General features: G+C 47.4%; 1 protein-coding gene across 2 annotated transcripts in view; it reads right to left on the reverse strand.

The window, feature by feature from the left end:
* The window catches only part of NR5A2 (nuclear receptor subfamily 5 group A member 2), a 121,899-nt gene extending 103,218 nt beyond the window's left edge, over positions 1–18,681 (reverse strand). Inside the window, exons 1-4 of one of the 2 annotated variants that reach the window (XM_069459742.1) lie at positions 18,486–18,681; positions 7,386–7,523; positions 3,382–3,500; positions 1,731–1,872 (exon numbers count right to left, since the gene is read on the reverse strand). In XM_069459742.1, the coding sequence (XP_069315843.1) occupies positions 1,731–1,872; positions 3,382–3,500; positions 7,386–7,523; positions 18,486–18,549 (463 nt within the window). In that variant the 5' untranslated portion in view covers positions 18,550–18,681. The remainder of the gene's footprint in view (positions 1–1,730; positions 1,873–3,381; positions 3,501–7,385; positions 7,524–18,485) is intronic. The other variant, XM_069459744.1, reaches the window with a different exon arrangement.
* Between the last annotated feature and the right edge of the window lie 3,745 nt (positions 18,682–22,426).

Here is a 22,426-nt window from a genome sequence, read left to right on the forward strand (position 1 = left end):
GGTACATGCTCTTCTTGGAAAATCATTTTCACCTGACTTGACGAGCTCGCATCAGATAACCACCCATTACTGCTTTTAACTTAAGCGGAGCTGGACACAATTAAAGTAGATTCATTTCACAAGCTGTCAAGAGGCTTCTGCCACAGTGGTGTGTGGAGTCTCGGGCCATGCCTAGTAAGTTAGTTGGAGTTCTCTACAAGCCCGTAAAAGCCAATGGCAATTACACAGAAGCCACAGGCCTCTGACAGCTTATGACATGTTGAAATTGCTGGAGGTTAAGTTTTTGAGCTTTTTATCTTAGGATTAGTGTGACATTAAAAATTTATTGTGAATTCTAGGTATCCAGAATAATGCACAAGATCATAAAGAGTTTTTCATCTGGATGATCATTTATTGAATATTCAATTGTTTTATATGACTCTTAAGGAAATACCAGTATATACCAAAAGTGGCTTATATACAATTAAGAAACCATAATCTTTAAGGCAAAGAAATGCAACCTTTTTCCTTCTGTTGAAAAAAAAAAAATCAAATGGTGTTGTATGAAATCACATTTACTTATCTTCTAAGTCTCATACTATAGTAAGCACATGCCACAATATTTTGCTATCCAAGAAATACTGAAGTGATTGGTGATAAGGAAATTAATAGCCATCAATTATTTCCTTTCTTGATCTCTATTAAAAAAACAATACTGACTTTAACAGCCCTCATAACCAAAGTAGTCACTTCTATTTGGAAGGAATCTGTTAGCAATTTGGTAGATTTATATGATTTTTTTTTAGTATGAGTTCCATATAACATTAAAGCTCCAACTAAAAATAGCCTGTGCCTCACTGATCAAATAAAATGCACTCTTGTATCTAGCACCATCAGTGATATGTATCCCTTGTGATTGCTTTATTTGCAGTATATTTAATCTGTGGAAAGCCAGTAGGTCAGAGGTTGGAAAACAGCAACATACCATAATAGTCCACGAACTACAAATTATTTACAGCAGTCACATATTAACTTTACCACCTGCCAATCTGTACATTGTAGTATAGGTTCTGCTCTTACAACAAAGTTTAGTGTGACTTTTGAGGAATCACTCTTGTTCTTGTCAAACCATTGCTAGCGATTTAATAGTTCATTGTTTTTCAGGTTTCTTGCTTCTCAATTTTTCTATTTTGCAGACTCAGTCATTATCTTTATAAAAGGAATGTGCATTTATACACTATCAAAAATGATGTTCTGCATAAGAAACTCCTTTTCACAATTAAAGGCTTTAACTCTTGCTCAAAAGTCATGAAATTAATAGTAACAATTATAACAAGCATATCTATTAAAAAAGGATTGAAATCAAACTTTTATGAAGGCATCCCAGTCTGTAAACTTAAAGGATATTTTATTTTTTTATAGTTTTGCAAACTAATTTTATTTTTTCTCAACTGGCTTGCTTTTTTCTTGTAGTCATGTAACCTAACCTTTTTTGTGTCAAATTTATCTGCTCCCCAAACTAAGAAAAGGAGAAACAACTGATATTTCACTTTTTTTTTTCCCAGTAGATGTTAACAAGTTTAAGTGAGACTCAGACTATTCTGCAGACAAAACATAAAAAGATCTTACATTATTGTCAATAGTGTTAAAAGACTGGGAAAATAATGTTACCCTGCTACAAGTACAATGTTGTTTTAAAGTCCATGTCCTTGGAGAGTTTTAATAGGCAGTAGTCTTTAGAAGAATCTTACCTTCTAGCTTCATTCCAACACTTAGACATTTTTGAAATCGACAGTAAGGACAACGTTTTCTCTGTGTTTTGTCAATTTGGCAGTTCTGGTTTTCTATACATGTGTACCTTTTATTATTTTGGACTGTTCGCTTAAAAAATCCCTATAAGACAGAGAAAATAGTGAGACGTATTATAAATCTAACACCCGTCTCTTCCATTGTTTCATTTTAAGGAAATCACCAATTAATCCTTTCATTGCACCATTTGAAGCCCTTGTGAGGTTCTGTGGCTTATTTTACATTTCAGCAAGAACAACCCTCCAACACAGTGCCAGGCCATGGTGGAGGTTTTTCTGGCATCAGAACTATATTCCTGAAGAATTACGTCAAATCTTGGGGAGATTTGGCTACACAACATTTCAGAAAAAAATACTCTCTATATTGACCAGTGATTTTTTTTTTTGTTTTTTAATCTGTTTTCCTTTTAACCTACACGTTCCAGATAGAGGTACTCATGAAGATCTGGAATTGTTTTTAAGTAGTCTGATACAATTTCAGGGATAAACCATTGCAAAATGCCAGTGGAAAACTGAATAGCAAAACAGCTCAGATCTTTTACAAATGTCAACACTGGATAGTCAAAAGCAAAAGGATTTAAAGAGTAAAATGGGAAAATACTCTTAATTCCACTGGAATACATTCAAGTATGGGAACTGTTAAAAAAAAAAAAAAAGATGAAACTAATGGAAAGGAAAAGAAAGGCACATATTGCAGAGAGCTGAGCTGCAGCACCCAGAGCATGTACTTTACTTATATTTCACTCAAAAATAAAATTTGTAGCTTTATGATGTACTAACAGCTTTAACAGGATAGTATTTACATTTTTCCTACTAGCCACAAAGAGAAACAATCTTACTTTGTTATAAAGAATGAAGGGATTTTCTTGGTAGAGGTTTAAGTAATTGTAGTGAGTTTTCTACTTTAAAAAAATTAATGAAAATGGTGAATACTGAATTTACTAGGAATAAAGTTCTGAGATAAATTGTTAAAGTATAATTGATATTTTAGTAGCAATATAGTACATTTTGCATATTAAAATCCTTTCATTTAAAAAGGTCACATGTTATGAAAATTACTCTGTTAAAAACTAAAATCTGGTTTCTTGGTCTTCATGATAAAAATTTCAAAAATCTTTATTTTTGGAATGAATCAGGATGAAATCACAGTTGGGAATTTAGACTTTTATGTCCGTGGATAAAAAATGTTTAGACTTGGAGCACAGAATACTCTGAAGTTAAAATGTATTTGGGAAATACTTTGTCATGGTCCCTCTCAAGAACAACGATGCTTTAAATATATATAAGTCAAGCAAAATCAATATTTAGGACTGTTAGAAATGGAAGTCTTTCTACAGCTACATCACTTCACCACAGTAAAATATTTTAAAACCATGAGACTGCCAAAGTTTTCTAAACAGCATAAATTCCTTTGCCTTTTGAACTAAATCAGACACATATTTCTAAGAATCCTCTCCCTAAGACTAACTCTTTCTCTGTCTCATTTTTAATTGAGTCTAAAAAAGATAGCCTAAATTTAGCTTTAAAGCAGCAATCCCATGGCTTATTTTGGTTTTGAACACTGTATTTTTCAGGTAGCAACGTGGGAACAAACCTTGCAGCTTTCACAGGTGAGAAGCCCATAATGGTAGCCAGACACTTTATCTCCACACACCGGACAAAGCTCTTCAAGGTCTTCATCGTAGGAGTAATTCACCATTTTAAATTGAGACACTGAAACAAGAGAAACGTACACATATATCCAATTAATGCACTGTGCAGGCATCAATCCTGAAACAAAAAGCACTTTGGTGAGGGGTGGGTAAATATCACCAGGTAAAAGATAAAATAAAAATAATTTTTATCCAGGTCGTACTGAAGAGAACTACTTGTACACAGTGAAAGTAAAATATCTTTTGGCATCAATGAGCATGTACTTCATATTTGTAAACGTAAAAACAATTCCAACTTCTTTTGTTAAGTTTGAACTGACCACTGTTGAACACAAGTCTCCTAACTCTGCAAAGCAACACATTAGAATGGAATCATGAACTGTATCAAGTAACAACTTAAGATTTCTCTTAAATCTCTGTAAAGTTAAGTTCCAAAACGTCACAGGTGCCTAAGGGACAGAAGCAAGCACACACAGAATTCCCTCGCTCCCGAAGGAGTTCGCTGCGAGTGCACCTTGCTCGTAAGGGCAGCAGCAGTTTGCAAACTCTCCAACAGAGAAACTCAACCCCCGCAGCGGCTCCACTTAAGCAGCCTGCGGCTCCCCGTGTTCAGATCTGTTAGAATAATCGAAACATTCAGTTCCGCATTGACAGGACTTCTGGATACTTTCATCTCCTCACGTTTGAAAATCTGTGAAAATAAAAATAAAGAAAAAGAAGAGAGGACGCCCGGACGGGGGTGGTGGGGGGGGGGGGGATAAAAAGCCAGAAGAGGAAAAGATACACACGAGGGTTTGGTTTCGTCGCAAAGGATTGAAGCTCTGTAATGAACTTCACATGTTTCCGATCATCACTGCAAAACATAAACACCTCGCGATCGCCCTGTTAAAGTTAAACAGAAATCAGGCCGCTGCGGACGCGGCGGGTGACCGCCTCGCTCTGGACGCGGCCCGCAGCCCGGCCACGGCGTCCCCGCAGCTGCCCAGATCGACCACGCGCAGGAAGGGCAGCGACCAGAAGACCCCGGGAAGTACCTGCTCCGGCCCTGCCCCGGGACCCCACGTCCATGCGGGCCGAGCCCGGCGCGGGTGGGCGGCACCGCGGCGAGGGCTGCTCTGCGCCCGGCCGCCCGCACTCTCCGGCGAGCCCCCCGCGCGCCCCCGCTCTCGTCGCGGCCTCTGCCGCCCGATGGCACACAAACAGGGAGCCGAGTTTGTTTTAAGTTAATCAGTGGCGTTTGCAGGGGGTGGGGCGGGGGGATGGGGAACCCACGGCCGGGCAGAAGTTTCCTCTGATTTGTTTACCACAAAGGAAAGAGAAATAGCCCCCACCCCATCGCCACAGTGCCCGGCCACTCTGTCACCACAGTGGCCTCATTTCCGATGACTCGTTCCTTTTAAAATAAAGTTCTTTTTTGCTCGGCTTCTGAGGGCCTCGGAAGGGGCTGTCGGGGGGTCGCTTACAGCGCGGACCCTCCGAGCTGAAGCGCCTTCTCCGCAGACGCAGCGCCCGGGCTGGGGCTGACCCCGAGGGAGTCGCCGGAGTTGGGGACAATCCGGGGAGAGAGGCTCCAGCAGACGCAGAGCCTCCGTGAAATGTAAATAAAGGCATGCTGGGCTCAGTCCTCCCAGCGGGGCCAACCTCAATCCCAGACCTAAGAGACCTCTAGGGTTTGGGGAACCCGTGGGTTTGGGAAAGGCTGAGGGTTCAGAAGTTTTGTTTACAGCTCTCCTAAAACTTATGATTACTGTCTTGAGGCATGTTTTAGGGACAGGGACAGTTGTGTCTCTCCTTCCTCAACAGAGTAAACTCTAACTTCAAACCTAAGGTGCACAGATAGGAAACCTCCTACAGAGGGACTCTGTGCCCACCGCGGGGATCCAACGTGGAAAAGATCGAGGCATGGGGTGGGGACTCTCTTGGAAAACCCAAAGACAGAGCCTGCGTGCGGGGGAAGGACGCCGCCGCGCGAGGCCCAGGCGTCTTTCAGAGTTTCCCAGGTGTCCCGGTGCAGCCGAATCAGGCATTTGGAGAGCCACTAGAAGAGGAGACCGCGGGGCTTCGGAAAGCTGGGGCCTCAAAGAGGTGCCCGGAGAAGTTAGGCGCGCGGCGCTGTCTCGGGACCTAGTGGTGACTCTCTTTTTGGGCTCTCCTAGGAGTTGGACTACTGACTCGTCCCAGGTTGGAACCAGAGCAAGCATGGAACTTAGCCCTCGTCCCCTGAGACTCCGCTCAACCGGCAGGCTGCTAGTCCCAGAAGCCCAGGCTGCTAGTCCCAGAAGCCGTGCCCAGGCGCCTACCACGCTGCTTTTGAACCAGGGGCTCAGCGAGCGACCGACCGGCGACTTCTGAGCCCCAGGCACAAGGGAAAGCTAATTCTATGGTTTGGGGACATTAGGCAGTGTGTCAAGAAGGCCCCTCTGGAACTTTTCCAAGAAAAGGTTACGACGGCATTTCTCTCCCCTGGTCCCAAGTAAGCCCCTGTTTCTGCCTCCCTTACTTCTTTTCCCGAGTCCCTCAGAAATGCACTCGCCAGAATGAGACGCAGAAACTTTCCTTTTGAACCCAAGAACCGCGCCCGCGTCACCCACAGGCCCTAAGGGTAGGCCCTCTCCGGAACCGGTGGCCGAGGGCCCGCCCGGCTTCCTTCTGCCCCACTACTCTGGAATCGCAGGTGCTGGGGAGAAACGCCTCCCGGGGCCAGCCGAGGTTCCCCAACAGCCAGACCCACACCGCAAGACGGTCTCTGTGGCCTCAGCCCCAGGGGGCTTCCACAGCCCTACCTGGAGGCTTGGAGAAACCCCAGGGTCACCGAAGGGGTAACCGACAGCACCAGTCGGACGCACGGCCGCCTGCTACCCCTTTCCCCCTCCGCAGTGGGGCAACGTCAGTTCCACCAGCCCGTGCGCCCCGGGCGCGCCGCCTACTCCGCACGGCAGGGCGCACCAGCCCTGAACTCTGCTCTCAACACCTCCCCGGCCCTTTCAAGTTCGCGCAAGGGGATGGCAGGAAGCGTTCCGGGATCACAGGCCCGCCGGCCCGCACATCCTGCACGCTGGAAGGGGCGAGGATGAAGAGCACCGGTGACTTTTCCTAGCATTGTTCCCTCCCCGGCCCAGGGCAAATGCGATAAACTTCTGAAGGGCTTAATACGAGCCAGATCTAGAGTTGCTATTTTGGAATGAGGAGAAAATATAGCTGACGGGATTTGTTTATTTGTTAGCAATCAAGAGTTGGGAAAACATGGGACTTCATATTCCCAGCTCTCGGTTTTAGAAGGGGGCAATAAGCAAACCGCCGCCCCCCCCCACCCCAAACTCATTCCACACCACCTGCCCAGGGAATGGGGGTGGGGTAACTTTGGTTCCCTTCAGTACTGCAGCAGTTTTGAAGTTGTCCAACTCCAAGCCAGCTGCTGGTGTCCGCCTGGGCTGTCGGGGGTGCCCGCATGCCATTCTAATAACGCCACAAGCCTTTCTGGGGTCACCTTCTCTTGCTGTAGTTGACTTTCCCAGGCAGGGTCTTCTCCCTCCACACAAGAGCACCGGTTGAGTACAGCACACACCAATTCCACTGACGGAGAACCTGCTCGGGTGTCCAGTGAGGCGTTCCGTTTCTTAGAATGATCTAATTATTCTAAAGTACCTTCAGCCTGAAGCTGCCCCGCTCGGGTTGCCATAGAGCTCGAAGCCTCTTCTCTTAATTAGAAGCGGCCAATTACACGAAGCTTGGAAAAACCTGTGCCCCGCATTGTTCAAGAGCCATAAACTTTTATGCCTGCACCTGGGGAGGCGGCTTGACGCCCGCGCGCCGCCTGGAAGCCCGCGGCTGCGAGCGCCCTGCCGGGCCACCCGGTGCCGGCGCCGGGCGGGAGGCTGCAGCCTGCAGGGCGAGCCCGGGAGCCGGGAAGCCGCGGGAGCCCGAGCGCCGCGCGGCGCCTCCTTACCTTGCATGTTTTCCGGCATCTGGCCCTGTTCCCCATGCGATCGAGCCAGTCCCAGGGCTTCCGTCTCCACTTTGGGCAGCATGACAAGACGGCAGCGGGCGGGAATGGGGGGTCCGTGTCGGTCCGGAAGCCCAGCACCTGGACACGGGCAGCACAGATTCAACTCCGGCGGAAAGAAGGAAGGGGCGACAGGGGTGCCCGCGCGCCCACCCGCTCTCCGGAGCGTGCCTCCGCCTCCTCCGGGCTGCCGGGCAGGACCTGAGCCCTATCCTGTCTCGCAGCTCCGGAGCCGCCCCCGAGCCGCGAGGAAGAGATCGGGGCTACCAACGGAGGCGAAGAAGACGGCGTCCGGGCGCCCTGGTCCGGCTCCGCAAGGGCGGCGGCGGCGGCGGCGGCGAGGGCGCAGCTGCCCAGGGCGCGGATCCGCGAACCGCTGAGCTCCCGGCGGGCAGCGCAGGCGGCCGCGGGGCTGCTACTGCCACCGCGGCGGTGCGGCTGCCGCTGCTCCCGGACGGCTCGGGCAACTCCTTCCCCTCCCTCCGCCGCCCTCTGGCTCAGGATCGGCAGGGGTCTCTCTCTCTCTCTCTCTCTGTAGTCTCACTTCTCTCTCCCCTCCTCTCTCCCGTCTTCGCCTCTCCGCCCCTTCCTCCTGTCTCTCTCTGCCTCGCTGTCGCTATCGCAAGTGCGGAGTTGTGAAGTTGCAACCTCCCTCTCCTGCCTCGTTCACTCCTCCCGCGGGTCGGAGAGCAGCCCTTCCCAGCCCCGAGGGCGGCGGTGCTGGGAAGGAAGGGGGAAGCCGAGGAGGGGAAGGGAGGTAAGTACGGCCGGGGGTGGGGGCAGGCAGGGAAGAGGGGGGAAGACGGTGAATGCGGACGCGGGTTCCGGGCTCAGGTCGGACTCTCGCCGCCAGCCAATGAGGGCGAGGTGCATGCTCCAGCCCCCCAGCCTGTCCCAACCTCTGCACCCGCCCGAACCCCCTCCCCCCCCCACCCTGGCCTGGGGCGGGGGGATGACAATGCAGCCGGGTCTTACGGCTGCAGAGAAGCGACCTCTGTCAGCCGCTGGCGAAGGATGAGAAGCCTGGGCGGCGACTCCGCGAGCTGAGGGGAGCAGGGGCAAGGGATGGGGGGTGTGGGCGTGTGCCCTCGCTCGTGGGGCGGGTGAGGAGACGAAGGGGACTTAAACACCCATTTAAACAACCTAAAGAAGAAAAGGGATATTGAATTCAGCTGGCCGCTCTTCTCCAACGCAGAGCTGGTCTGCGGTCTAGGGTCTCCCAGCCTCCTTGCCCTAGGGCACTCCGTCCGTGGGGAGGCGACACCGTGGGTCCCGGTTCACTGAGGAGCCGGCCACATGGCCGAGTTCACTCGCTTGCGGGGAATTAGAGGAAGAGGCAGCCACTCCTATTTCCCCACGCTGCTCCCGGGTCCCTTCGCTCACTTACAAACGACCCTCTACTCATGCCCTAGATTGTCTAGGCGACAGACTACCCAGTTTTAGTGAACTGTGTTTCCATATAGAATACAAGGATCGGTCTGGTCCTTCCTTTTTCACTCTGGTGTCTCTTTAGTAGGACAGATCCACATGAGGCCCAGAGGCCCAGCATTAAAAAAAAAAGTTTTAAAGAACCATCTGTTAGGCAAGCTCTCTGACCACCAGCCCGGCCCTGTCTTCAAAGTTTTCAAATCTCATCCCAACAAGATGAAAAACATTCTTTCCAGCCTCCTGACTGCATGTGAAAAGCCTCATGTCCAGAGTCTGTGGTACAACTGAGCAATTATCAGAGTCCACCCACAAGGGGGTGAATTTGAATCTCAAAAGATCTGAGTTTATTCTATCTGAATGGCATAGAGATCACACATTCCAACTGCCCAGTCCAATATCTGGTGAATTGAAAATTATTGTAATCTTTATGGCGCATAATTTACATGAAATGGGTCGTTCAGCACCCGCCCACACCTGGCAATTCAGATACGACTGACTCACTAAACTGATTTGTCATTATGCTTGTCAACATATAGTCAGAATCAAAGTAAGTTTTCAGCTTTAGTAGCATCTTCGGGTTTCATGGAGACATTTAAACTTAGGGAGGACAGTCCATGACTTTGTATGGGAAAGGGGGCTGCAGTTGTCAAAATTAGTGACCCTCAAGCTCAGATTTTCATGATAGTATTAGGTGACACTGTCAATATATTTGCAGTATTACTAGTTGTTTTTAAATACCGTGAATTAAAAAAATATATTCTTACATAGCTCAGAAAGGGAGTCCCTCCCAGGCCTCATTGCTGTACTTGCCCTGATTTATTTACTTATGAGTTCAGGTGAACTTTGAAAATCAGTTTATTTCAAAGCCTTAACTTAAGAACAACCTCCTCTCACCACAATTCAAACAGCTTATAGGGGCACTTACACGGCATCTTCCCCAGCAGGGCAAGGAGGCAGGACTCCAGACTCCTGGTCCTGAGAGGGAGCTTCCCGCCCCCAGTCGAGTGGTGGCTTCACCACTTCTGCTTAGTGGAGCAGGAGGAGGTTAGGAGAGTTGCAAGAAGTTGAAAAGGGCCTGGCAGGACCACGTAAGAGTAGCGTGGCAAGAAGCCGTGCCTTGACTTGAGGCTGAGGCCAACGCTGACCTAGTGAGGCAAACTCTGATTGTGCTTTAAATGCCAGCTGCAGGGCGACGTCAGTGACTATTTCTCTGTCCCTACTAGTCTGCACTTCCACCACGTCCCCCAAAGACCGACGGCGATGGTGGCAAAAGGCCAGCTGGCATTCTTTTATCTCCCCACAGGTAGACTTTCCAAGAAAGAATTCTCACAACATGGGAGGGGGGTGGGAGGGAATAGCGGCTGGGGATGAGGTTTCGAAAATCTATTCTTTGTATCACAGAGGAAAGGGACGGGGCTCTTCGCCCTGCTTTAATGGTCTAGTTCAGGCCAACCCCTCGGCTTAGTTAGCACCTAACCAAAGGGGGACTGGAAGAGCAAGAAGTCTCACGCGGAGAGAAACTGCCTTTCCCAAGAACCAAGGGAAGTCCGCGCCCAGAAGCCTCGCCCTCCGCCCTCCAGGCCTCCATCCCTCGGGAGGGAAAAACTCCCAGGGCCGGCCCTATTCCAGATCCCCTCGAGGGACGTCGAAATCCCGCCCGCGGTGGACGAGGCGGGGAATCTTCCACTAGAATTGGCACGTTCAGCGTTCTTAGGGTCTCTCCGCAAAGGGTTTAGGAGAGAGGCCGGGTGTGCGACACCGAGGCAGACGCAGAGGAAGAGACGACGGCAATCAGGCTTCCGACGCCAAGCTCATTACTGCCCTCCAAGTGCACCCGTTCTCGGCCCTCAGAACTCCGTCTTGGTCTCGACATTCACTCTGGTCCCTCGACCCTACAATTCTGCTGGACAGAGGCTCCTACTGCAGCCGGGGGACCTTGGACCAGTCTGGGCGTCCCCCCAGACTGCCCTCTCCGACGGAAATCCAGGCGAAGAGGAACCTGAGCTCACGGCATCTTAAGATCGGTTACCTGGGGGTGGTTCTGGGTTTCCGAGGCTGCAGTGGGAGGGGAGCCAAGTGGCCGCAGGAAGGGGAGGCAGCTGAGGTGGAAGTCGGTGAACAGGGCCTACCTGTGTGGTCTAAACGCTGGTGCCAGTGGTGGTCTGGACTGACGCACAGATACACCCACCGCGGGCAAGCACACGCACCCCATGCTCCGCAGGGGGCATCCTACCAACCGCCACTCTGGCTCTTAGTGGAAGCACACTTGGGAATCCGCCTCCGCCTTCCAGGTGCGGTTAATTTAACTGGTTGTAGCCACCAGAGACCGGAACCCGGGAGGCCCGCTCTGGCTTTAGCTACCGTGCGCGTTTTCCCATCTTTCCTTGGCACTCCCTCTGCCAACTTCGGGCAAACTTCTCTCCTTTCCCCCCACTTTCCCTACGCCGCCTCCTCGCCGACGAGACGGGTCTCCAGGGCTCGCCCTTCCCGGTTCTGACTTTGTCTTAGTGTTGATTGACGGTTGCAATTACAAAGGATGACGGCTCCGGGAGGCTCCCGCAGCCTTGAGGAGCCCGAGAAGCGCAATCCTAGCATATTTTATCCACGCTCGGCGTTCCGGGGCCGTGCGCGCCCCATTCACCCAGCTGGCTGGAGCGGAGGAGGTCCCGCGCTCCCCACCCGCGAGGATGCCACCGCCAGCCCTCCTCCCCGCGGCCACCTCCCCGCGGCGCCGCGCCGCGTTTCGGAGTTTCGGAGCGCGCGGCGGGGGCAGCCAGCCCCTGACCTGACCTGAGCAGTGTCGGTCGACCCGGCGCGCTTGACCTGTGCGGGCTGCAGAGGGATAAAAACGCCAGGATTTTCTGGAGCGGTTCAAGTTTCCCGGGCTCGGCGATCCCCGAGTGGCAGACACACCTTTCTCGCGCGCCTGGGTGGATGAAGCCTAGCGTGATCCCCCCAGACTCTCACGAAGCTTGCAAAACTTCATCCTTGGAAACAACTTCTCACACCTCCTCCAGTCCCACTCTTTGGTGTTTCTAAACCAGTGCAAGTACTTTTCTCGTCCCCACAAATCTACTTTTTACCCCGCCCCCCGGAAGAAATCTAGATTTTTTTCAGGTCTCCACCTAAACGCTGGGATAGCCCGAGGGAGAAGAGAAGCCCGTTTACCCGCCTACCGAACCTCGGGCTCTGCCTGATTTTTCTACCCCGCCCACCTGGAAAGCCCATCAGAAGCTGCTTTTGCCTTCCTCTGAAAATTAACTGTAGTGAAAGAGTTTCTCGGATGGAGGGCTGGGCTAGCCGCCCCCGCCCCTAGGCCCCACCCGCCCTCATCCGGAGCGCTTTGTTTTAAAAAGAGAAGAATTAAGTTTCAGTGCCGTCTTCGGAGCTACCTAAGAGTTTGCTGTTGGCCCAAGCTTTGTAAAAACAAACCCGAAGAGGTGAAAAGTAGTGCCTCGTTTAAAAAACAGAAATCCCTTTCTGCTGCGTGTGTAAATCACTAAAGACATCATCGACTACAGCCGCTGGAGCAGGAGGAAGAAGCGCTGCCACTGAGACGCTCCACCCTAGAAAGACTGGGTGTTAGGGTTACCCGCAGATAGCGATTGACTCGATCACGAGGAGAGCACCCTGATGTGTATGGCCCCGTCTCCACGCCGGAGGAAAATGAAAGCTGAAGCAATTATCTGGAGGATACATCCCCTCCCCCACACAACCTCCCATCCTTGCCCGGAAGGCAAGAAGGGGTTTGGGGAGAGTTTGGCCTGGATTATCGGAACCTGTGGCTGTTTGTATAAACAGATTTCATTGAAGAACTTTTTGACTTCATTTTCTTTGGGGCGTGTTGTCCCAACCCAGGGGGCCAGGCACGCCCCGCCTTGGTATATACACTCTTGTGCCTTTTGCAGTGAACAGGGAGATCCGGTCTTGAGAAAGGAGCGGGACGGGGGAATAATCTCGGGTAGGTGGTTCACTGTAATCTATTTCTTCCTCTCTGTAATTGAAATGGAAACTTGAGCCAAACTCAGACTGAGATTCCATCCACTGGAACCCCTCGCCCCACCCCCAGTCCAGCCTCGGGGTCAACCAGAACGTTGAGTGACGTTCGCAGGGACCATCCTCGCGCTAGCAGGCCACCAAGCGCTTAGTGAAACTGGCGGAACACTTGCGGTTCCAGGCTCCATACCCCGTCTCCGCGCCTTAGCACTGGATTATTCTAGGCTACCATTCAACTGTATCGGGCCATACTGGAAACTTCTTGACGTAAGGGTCAGGAAGGGGTAACATCCCGCATCGCTTCCTAATTCCTCGCTGTTGTAGCGCTGGATGGACCCTTCGGAGACTCTTCCTTCAGGAAAGCTCCTGAGTTGGGCGTTTTTGAGTCTTAAGGTCAAAGAGCGCCGGGCCACGCAGAGATGTGGGCGTCCAGCAATTTGGGTCGCTCTTGGTCAGCAAAGAACATGAGGGTTTGGAAAGGCGGGACTGAGAGTGGCACCGTCACCCTTGGGCAGGGGGCGCGGAACTAGCGAAAGTGTTAGGGTCCAGGCGGTCATAGAGGTTGCGCAATTCAAAGGTCATCGGCTTCCCCAACCTGAAAGCAGCTTATGCTATAAAGAGATGGTGGTCAGCGTGCGGCAAGGCTTGGGACAAATTCATTCGGTTTCCCCCAGAGTTTCTTCTCTGGAACCTAGGAAGCTAATTCCAGGACCAAGCGGCAGATTCGCACCGATTTTCTTTCCAATCCTATAGGGGCCACTGGAGCTGGTGGGGCTTATGGAGTGGGGGGTGGGGCGCGAGCCGAGGCCGCAGGCGTCCAGACCCCGAGCAAGGAATCCAGCTCTTCCCGAGAAAAATGTTAGCACTGGGCGGGGGACTAACATACCTCACTACAGGAGGCACAGTCGGATTTGTCCAAAGTTGTTCTCCCCTCCCCCGCGCCTAACTAGTCTCTTTCCTTATCCCCTCCTCCCCTAGGACAACTGTGCGTTTGTTTCTGCTGTGTAATTCAGGCATTCAGTGTGAGTGAATGCCCTCCCTACACTCACTGACTCTCTCTAACAAGTATATGCTCTGAATTCCCTCTTACAGTGCCTTCTTCCTGTCTGCTGGGAGCCCTGTGAGTCAGCACCATACACCACATGCAGACATCCAAACTCCAGAGCAGGAGACCAGAAGTACCTTCCCACCCGACCATGCTCTGACCTCATTCCTCCCAGATGCTGTCTCCATTCTGCCCTCCATACACGACTCCCATCCCGCCCTTCTGAATTCTACAGGCATCCGAGTCTGATTTGCACTGTGGAATGGAAAGGAAAACAAAGAGCCATTTACAGATGTCTTTCTTAGGCCTGCAATGCCTTTTGGAAGAAAGTCTGAGTAGACCAACATTATTTTAAATCATAATTCCTTTATAGCAACAAGAATAATTAGTTACTACCTCCAGGAAAGAGCACAGATTTCATAATCATATTTCTGGGGTTCTACTTACAACTCACTCTCCTGACTGAGTGATCAGGAAAGCTGAGTGATCTTGGGTAAATCACTTGACCTTTCTGATTCCATTTTTTAATAAGTAATATTGGGTTAACAAAGTAATCTTGAGACAGGGCCAGTAAAGCAGCATTCCAGGCTATTAACAAATACCAGTTCTCCTTTGTCTTTCTTTCCCCATAACTTCACCCAAACTCTTCATTCTGTAAGGAAAATAACTAAGAAGGGAATCACTAACCATCATAGGACCGTTAAAAATAGATCCTTCCAGTGGGAGGTGCTTGCTACTTGATTGTCTTGATGGGCTTGACACAGTCCTCAGGGACAATTACATTATCCCCAGATAAAACTGCTTTCACAAGTGCTCATGATCATCTGTATTCAGCTTATTTGGCATTTAAAAGTTAAACTCCAGATATCTTTTCTTCCCTATCAATCACACAAAAACACATGTAACAGAGGTTCCCACAAAACAGGCAAAAGTTGCCTCCAAAAAGAGGCAACTCTTATCAATTTATCTGGTCGATTTCGGTCCACTTGGTTTTCTCAGGCTAAACCACTCAAGCTCACATGTATTTCAGCTCTTTCCTAGGGCCTTCCAAGAGCACAATGCGCTCCAAACTCCTTAAGTTCCTTGAAGCCAATCGGATTTCTCAAAGAAATATTTGTTCTATTAAGGTGACGAGTAAGGAAGAACTCAAAGAAGTTGCTCTACTCCGAGGTAGGTTCTAGACCCCGGGGAGTGAAGGTGTCTTGCCCTGCTGAGAGTATCCCTGGAGGTGTTTGTGGGAGGCTGAACCTTTGGGTCTGTCTCTATGCCCTTCTCTAGCTCAACTCACATTCAAGGCTAAATTCAAGGTAACCCTAGAAGTTGTGCCTGGTGGAGTCAAGTAAAGGAAAAAAGCATTTCCAAGCCTCTGTTCTCCCTTCTTCTACAAGTCTCTCCTGTTTTATTAAAAGAGGTGTCAAAGAAATCCTTTAACTCTGGTCACAATTTATGGACCCAGGCCAGTTAAGAGGGATCTGGGAAGTACTGTTTTGCAGACGGGCTGGGGCAGGGAGGACAAGAGGTTCCTGAGTTTAGCTTCCTGGAAGAAAGTGGCAGCCTAAGCCCCAGCTGCAAGAATCAGAACATAGGTTTGAGTGACTGGCATTCTAAGCTGCATTGCAAATAAAGCTGGCTAGACGTTAGGATGACATAATGACTATCACACTTTCTACTGAATGACAATGTCAACTTTCAGAGATCCTGTGGGCACAGAACTTGCTGGAGGTTATCACTGAAATAAAATCAGACTCCAAGAGTGTTCAGGGGACCAGAGAGCAAACCTTACATCACAGACTCAATCAATACAGGGTTTGCATTGTGTATTATGCACCCCTAAGTATGCAGACAAAATTTCCTGTAGATAATGTATAATATGATGTTGAATGTGCATAAAATATTCTGCAAATGCACTTAATTTAAAAATTATATAAATTTAATCCAAATCAAAGCCATAATGTTGGGGCACATTGCTGGGGGTAGGGGAAATATCAATAAATACTTATATATATGTATATATATTTCCTACCACACAGATTTAGCTCTTGATATAGATAAGAAAAGCCTTTTAAAGAAGTTAGTATTGAATATCATTCAGTACAAACTTAGGCCTAAAACCCAGAATCCAGCCAGTGTCCCAGAACTGGTTAACTTTAAGCGAACAATCTGGTTATCACCTGCGTCTGCTGCTCTTACACCACACTGAAGGATTACAGGTAAGCAGAAGGAACAACTCTTTCTTAATTCCGCTTTTCTACAAGAGCACAGACATCTATACGCAATTTTCATGTGACCACCAGTGTGCCATGCCCAGTTACGACCCATGGAGAAAGCTTTTTAGATAAAAGGAGGCACGATTCCTAATACGACACAACTAAATTAAATGTGGAGTTGGAAACCCTGAGTGTTGTCTACGTCCACTCAGTTTTGTGAACCACTCCCCATCCCCCATCCCAACTTGCAATGTGCCTTCTGGAAGCTACCCAGAGACCTCAGACGCTCTGTATGGCTGCAGCCTGGCTTCTTCTCACTGGGCTGCCCCGGCAGTCAGAAAGACCATGGCAAGGGCAGCTCTCCCTTAGGAATGGGGGTGGCCCCTTCAGTCCAACAGTTCGGTCTGATGGCTCCACACCGCCCCCTCTTCTTCTCCCTCAGTCCTTTGCATGGTTCTGTCCAGCCAAAAACCCTGGGATGACCTTCAGCACCCCTTGGAGGTTACGCGGTGGACAGACAGACTCTCCGGGAGCCGCCTGAGCGTCACTAGGATGCTGTAGGCGCGGCCAGCTCGCGACGACCTGTGGGGGGAGGGGGGCGATGTGCCCGGGCTGGGACGGGGCAGGGAGCTGCGAACAAGGTCCGGAAACACATCTCTTTTGCCAGAAAATTGACTGGACTTTTTTCATCCCAAATCCGGGAGCCGGAAGTGGCTGAACAAGTTTAGGACGTTGGGGGAAGCTGGCTGAGGCCGCTGGGCGCCTCCTTCGGGGCTCTGTTTGAGGCATGGTCCTCTGTGGCCCCTCGGGGCGATCGCGACGGTCCCGCTGCTCCCGGACCCCGCGCTGGGGCCGGTCCCAGGCCGGCGAGTGTTCTCCGTTCAGGCTCAGGGTGGACCCGCCTCTGTCCCCGCACAGCCCCTGCGACGTGAGTGCGGGTGCGGCGGTGAAAAGACACCTCCTCCACGGTGGGTGGCGGAGCGACGTGAAGAAGCGTCCTCTCCCCCGGCCTTGCCCTCTGGCATCCACCCCCGGGGGCCGGGAGACCCCGCGGGGGACCGGCCGGGGCGGTCTCCGATTCCAGCCGCGGCCCGCGGGCTGCGCGCGCCGGGAGGCCGGGCTCGCTGCAGGCGCGCGCGTGAGCCCCGGAGCGCGCTTCGCCCCGTGCGCGCGCCGTGCGCGCCCCCGGCTGCCGCGCGCTCCCGCCGCGAGCCCGGGACGCCCAGTGCGGCCGCCGCCTGCAAGGACTCCCCGCCGCGCCCCGCCGCGGCTTCGCCCAGCCGGAGAGGTTTCAGATCGTTTTGTGCTCCTCTCCCACCGCCTTTCTTGAGCCCGTGTTCTCTTCCTTCGTTATCTGCAGAGCGACTGATTCTCTGTTGCACTCTGCTTGCCTCCCCCGTGTTTTCTTTTTCGTAAGTACAGAACATTTTTTGGTAAACATTTCCTCAAATGATATACTTTAGGGTGTAGTTGGCCCATAAAAAAAAGCAATCACTGCATTCTGTGGAGTCAGCTGACCACCGAGGGGGGAAGAGGAAAAGCTCAAGACTTGATTTTCCTTCTTGTTACAATGGAGCTGGGACTCAGAGCTCATGACAGGCCCTTGCAAATGCAGGGGGAAATTCCAGCCCGAAAGCCTAGGGAAGTACTGCAAGAAAAGGCACAGGTCCTCCAAAAACCAGGGAGAGGAAGACAGATAATTACAGACCACTGGAATCGCCTCCCTGTAGTCCTGCACTTTTAGGATTCATTGAGTGAGGTCTTACTGTAAAATTAACAAGTTTGTTACTCTTCATTCCTTGTGTTTTTAAAAAATGAAAACTGCTTTATTTGCTTACTTTTGTTTGTAAAAACAAGACATGCTCATTATTTTGAAAAACAGTAACTCTTAACTTCTAATCCTTAACGAACGATCTTTTTTGACATGACTTTCATTTGCCAGGAAAATAAAATAAAAAACTTTCTGGAGTATCTGCAGTGAATGAGACACCGTACTCTCGCGTGGCTTGAAACTTCACAGCAATGATCACTCAGTATGATTAACTTGTTACAAATTGTTCAAATTTTAGCTTACTACTTATGATTAAAAATTCTCAGAAGATATTAAATATGCAATTGATATGTTATGAATTATATTTTCCGGCTGTTTAGGCTAATAGAATGACATCCAAAACCACTGGATATAATAAATTACATTCCTAATGTTGAAATATCCATTTGCTTTTTTTGAACTGCAAAAAAGATAAATGTGTGATATATACATGGGCAGTGACTTAAAACACAAGATCTGTCAATGAGATTAAACTACATGTATTAATGTAGTAGCAGAATAATAAACAGATAATAAATAAAGCAAGTCCTACTTACCAATAGGTGTAAGTTCGTGCTTCAAAGGTTCTTGTAAATCTCCAGTATCGGAATTAGAAGACATTCTTAGTGAAATTATAGGCAGTCCTTTGGTTTAAGGCAGAAATCATTGAGCATAAGAAAAAGTGCAGCTTGTCAAATTTTGTGGCCTTGGGAAGGACACATCAGACTACAGTAACTCTTAGTGAAAGTTAAGAAAAAGAAAAAAAAAAAAAAAAAACCCAGAATTCAGAAAGTTACAAGCAAGTCTTTCCCTGGACTCTGTCCTTTTTCCAGCATTAGTGACCCGCTGTAAACCATGTATCCAGTTTCATGATGGTTTCTAATCAGAAGAATGGAAACTTTTGATAGGCTTTGACTGATCACATGACTCTGTGCAGGTTGATAAGAGGACCCTGTTATAAAGTGACAGCAAAAGAGATAAGAACTCTTGGCAGATAATGGCAAAGAAATGATTAACTCAGAAGTGGAGAGGTGCTGTGCAGCACAGAGCCTGGAAAGTTGTAAAACTGAGGGGTCAGAAGATCATGCTTAGTGGTAAAACTCCAAACCAACTTAAATCCACTACTAAACTTAGGCTTGTGACAATACCCCCTTGATGTCATCCCCTCTCTGCATAGAGGAGGCCAGACATATAACTCTTCTGACCTCTGTAAATACAGTTTAGATGATAACATTGGCAGACATTAATTCTTTAAGTGATGACTACAAATATGATTGACACTTTGAAATACCAGCAGGTAGCGTTTTCAAGCTTATGGACATTTATTTATTCATGTTTTGGTCAATTAACTTTTTTATCATGCCTATTCATTAGATGAGGAGTTAACCTTAGCTTGTTGTACATTGGTCATTTGGTTAAAAAGGGCAAATGTAAACAAAGTAAAGTTTATATTTTGAGATAATTGCTGGCAAAATGATGAACATGTAATACATTTTTTTCATAATTTTACAGTTATTAGTCTTCTCTTGGATCCATGGAGAAAATCTGGGTCACACTTCACCATGAAAGAACTGTTACTCAAATGACCATGGGTAGTTTTAGGTTCCTGTTGAATATCCCTATTGTTCTTCAAAATAAAAAAATCTGAATTCTTAGAGCAATGCTTGTCTTTTCCCACATTGTGGAACCATTTGTTGTTTTTCTTGTTTCTATTTTTCTAATGGAATAATCTTTTTTTTTTTTCTTTTAGCCTAAGATTCTACTTGGGAAAAAAAAAATATTTGTGTGCAGCATTCTCCCCATTCAAAATTGTATTTGTTAAGGTTAGATTTGACTACATCTAATAGAAAAATCAGAACAACTGTGATTTAAATAATTGTTTACTTATCTTTTATAAAAGAAGTTCAGAGGTAGGGAATCCAGGGATGGTGCAATGGCTCTACAAGGTCATATAGGATCTGGGTTCCTCCATTTCTTCTCCTCATGTTCTAAAGTGGTTGCAAGAGTTCCAGCCATCACTAACTGGGAAACAGGATGTAAGAAGAAGAGAAAAAGCATGTTCCTTTTAAAGGATATTTTCTTAAAGTACCAGACAAACACTTTGCTTACATCTCACTAGGCAAAACTTAGACACATACTCACATTTAGCTGCAAGGGAAGGTGAAAAGTGAAGTACTGTATTTTAGCAAGGGCAGCTAAATATGTGTTCAAACTAAAAAGAACTGGGTGACTATAATGATCCTTGTCAGTTCTTTGCTATTATTTCTTTGAATTAATCAACTAATAACATGGCACACTGCTAGAAATCTACCCATGTATGTGTTAAAGGACATATGAGTCTGTAAAGCAGCTATTCTCTTGAAAATTATTTAGGACTCCAAAATGTTTTTGCTTATGTGAATTATATCTATTAGTATTTATTCTGTTAGAAATTAAAATGCAGAAACTTAAAAATATAATTTCTTTTTTTTTTTTTTTGAGACAGAGTCTCGCTCTGTTGCCTGGACTAGAGTGCCGTGGTATCAGCCTAGCTCACAGCAACCTCACACCCCTGGGCTCAAGCGATCCTCCTGCCTCAGCCTCCCGAGTAGCTGGGACTACAGGCATGCACCACCATGCCTGACTAATTTTGTCTGTATATATTTTTAGTTGTCCAGCTAATTTCTTTCTATTTTTAGTAGAGACAGGGTCTCGCTCTTGCTCAGGCTGGTCTCAAACTCCTGAGCTCAAACGATCCATCCGCCTTGGCCTCCCAGAGTGCTAGGATTACAGGTGTGAGCCACCATGCCTGGCCAAGAATATAATGTATTATATTATATAAGAAAATTATATAATATATATTATATAAGAAAATATCCTCTAAATATATTAATTAATTTCTTGTTATTAAAAATGATAACAAACCCATTGCATATTAGTATAAATAGGATATTGAAAATTTAAAACAAAACAATATTTTTTAAAAAATTAGTAAAAGGTGGTATTTTCACAAATCTTTTTAATATTTGGCTTAATAGAAGACAGCTAGATTCTCATATCTGCCTCTGCATTCAGTCTATAGTGATATATTGTCTTGGTTGAAGTAAATCTGATTTCACAGACACAAAGTTAGAAAGGGAAGAGCATTATGATAGCTTTTTCAGATAAGTATGGATATTTTTCTTTGATACTACACCAAAATTCCACGCGGGATATCCTCTTAAAGATTAATTGAAATATGGAATCTGAGACTGTATCAGTGAACTTTTTGTACTCCGTTATGTTAAAATATATTGGCCTAAATGCTTCAAATGCATCATTTCCATATGCATGATTTTGTAACATCATACACTGGTAATTTGGAAAATATAGGTTCATTGGGTTTTACAGATTTTTCAAATGTTGACACGTTTCATAATATAATATCAAAAATTCTATTCACTAATATCACCACTGAGTTCATCAGAGGTCTTTGAATATTGGGAAGCTCTCAAATTCACAGTGGCAAATACAAATTTTCCACAATCCAAAGTTTTGCTTGAAAGCTTGAATTTTATCGTTGGGAAAAAGTACTATCAGTTGTTTTTCTTGAAGTAACAAGTTCACTTCATTCATATTTGAGAAAGTGTCTCCAAAATACCCGTGACTGAATAGCCATAGTTTGTCTGTCAATCATTCTTAAAACGTAAAAATAACGTTCCATGAAAACAGCAGCCAGATCAGCTCACAGCTCAAACAACTGCATTTGTGTTTTTCCTCAACTCAGCCATCGGATTTCACCATTAAACGATACTCAGGGAACTTCAAAGAGGCATGGCCAGTACAATTAAGAAGGAAATTTAATTCTTATGGCTAGACTTGATTTGAGGTCCATTATGCTTTATGAAGTAGTTGTGTTCTTGAAGAGTAGCATGTTAATTAATTTTTACAACCCACATCATATGTTGAATACACTAGCTGCTGTTCTAGTCAGAGAATACGATGTTGGGAATTTTTTTTATAAAATATAGCAGTCTGTTGATTGGGTCTGCTTTAAAAATAAACTTATTTGTATTTTTGTGAAACTGGGGGTATGACTGAATAGAGAAGCAATTGGAATTTAATTAGAATAGATTATATCGTCTTTAAAAAAAAAGATTATATCGTCTTTGATAAATATCATGAATCATCTTCCCCCTATGATGTTGAAAAGCAGGCATGTTGAGATTTATTCTATGAATAGAAACTTTTCCCAGTTTCATTAGGGTTAGCCAGGGACTGTATGTTCTGCAGTGGCATCATCATAGCTCACTGCAACCTCAAATTCCCGAGCTCAAGAGATCCTTCTGGTTCAGCCTCCAATCAAAATTTCAGAAAAGGACCCTTCTCTCTTTACTAACTGCACAATAAGCTTAACACACTTACCCTTCCTAAGTGAGGGAAACTTTGCGAGTCCTGGCCAGAGCTAATGGGTGTCCATACAATGTTGCAAATAGTTTTCCCTTTGTAAAACTTTTTCCTCCATAGGAATTAAAACTTG

Source organism: Eulemur rufifrons, chromosome 27, assembly GCF_041146395.1.
Source record: "Eulemur rufifrons isolate Redbay chromosome 27, OSU_ERuf_1, whole genome shotgun sequence".
Taxonomy (NCBI): domain Eukaryota; kingdom Metazoa; phylum Chordata; class Mammalia; order Primates; family Lemuridae; genus Eulemur; species Eulemur rufifrons.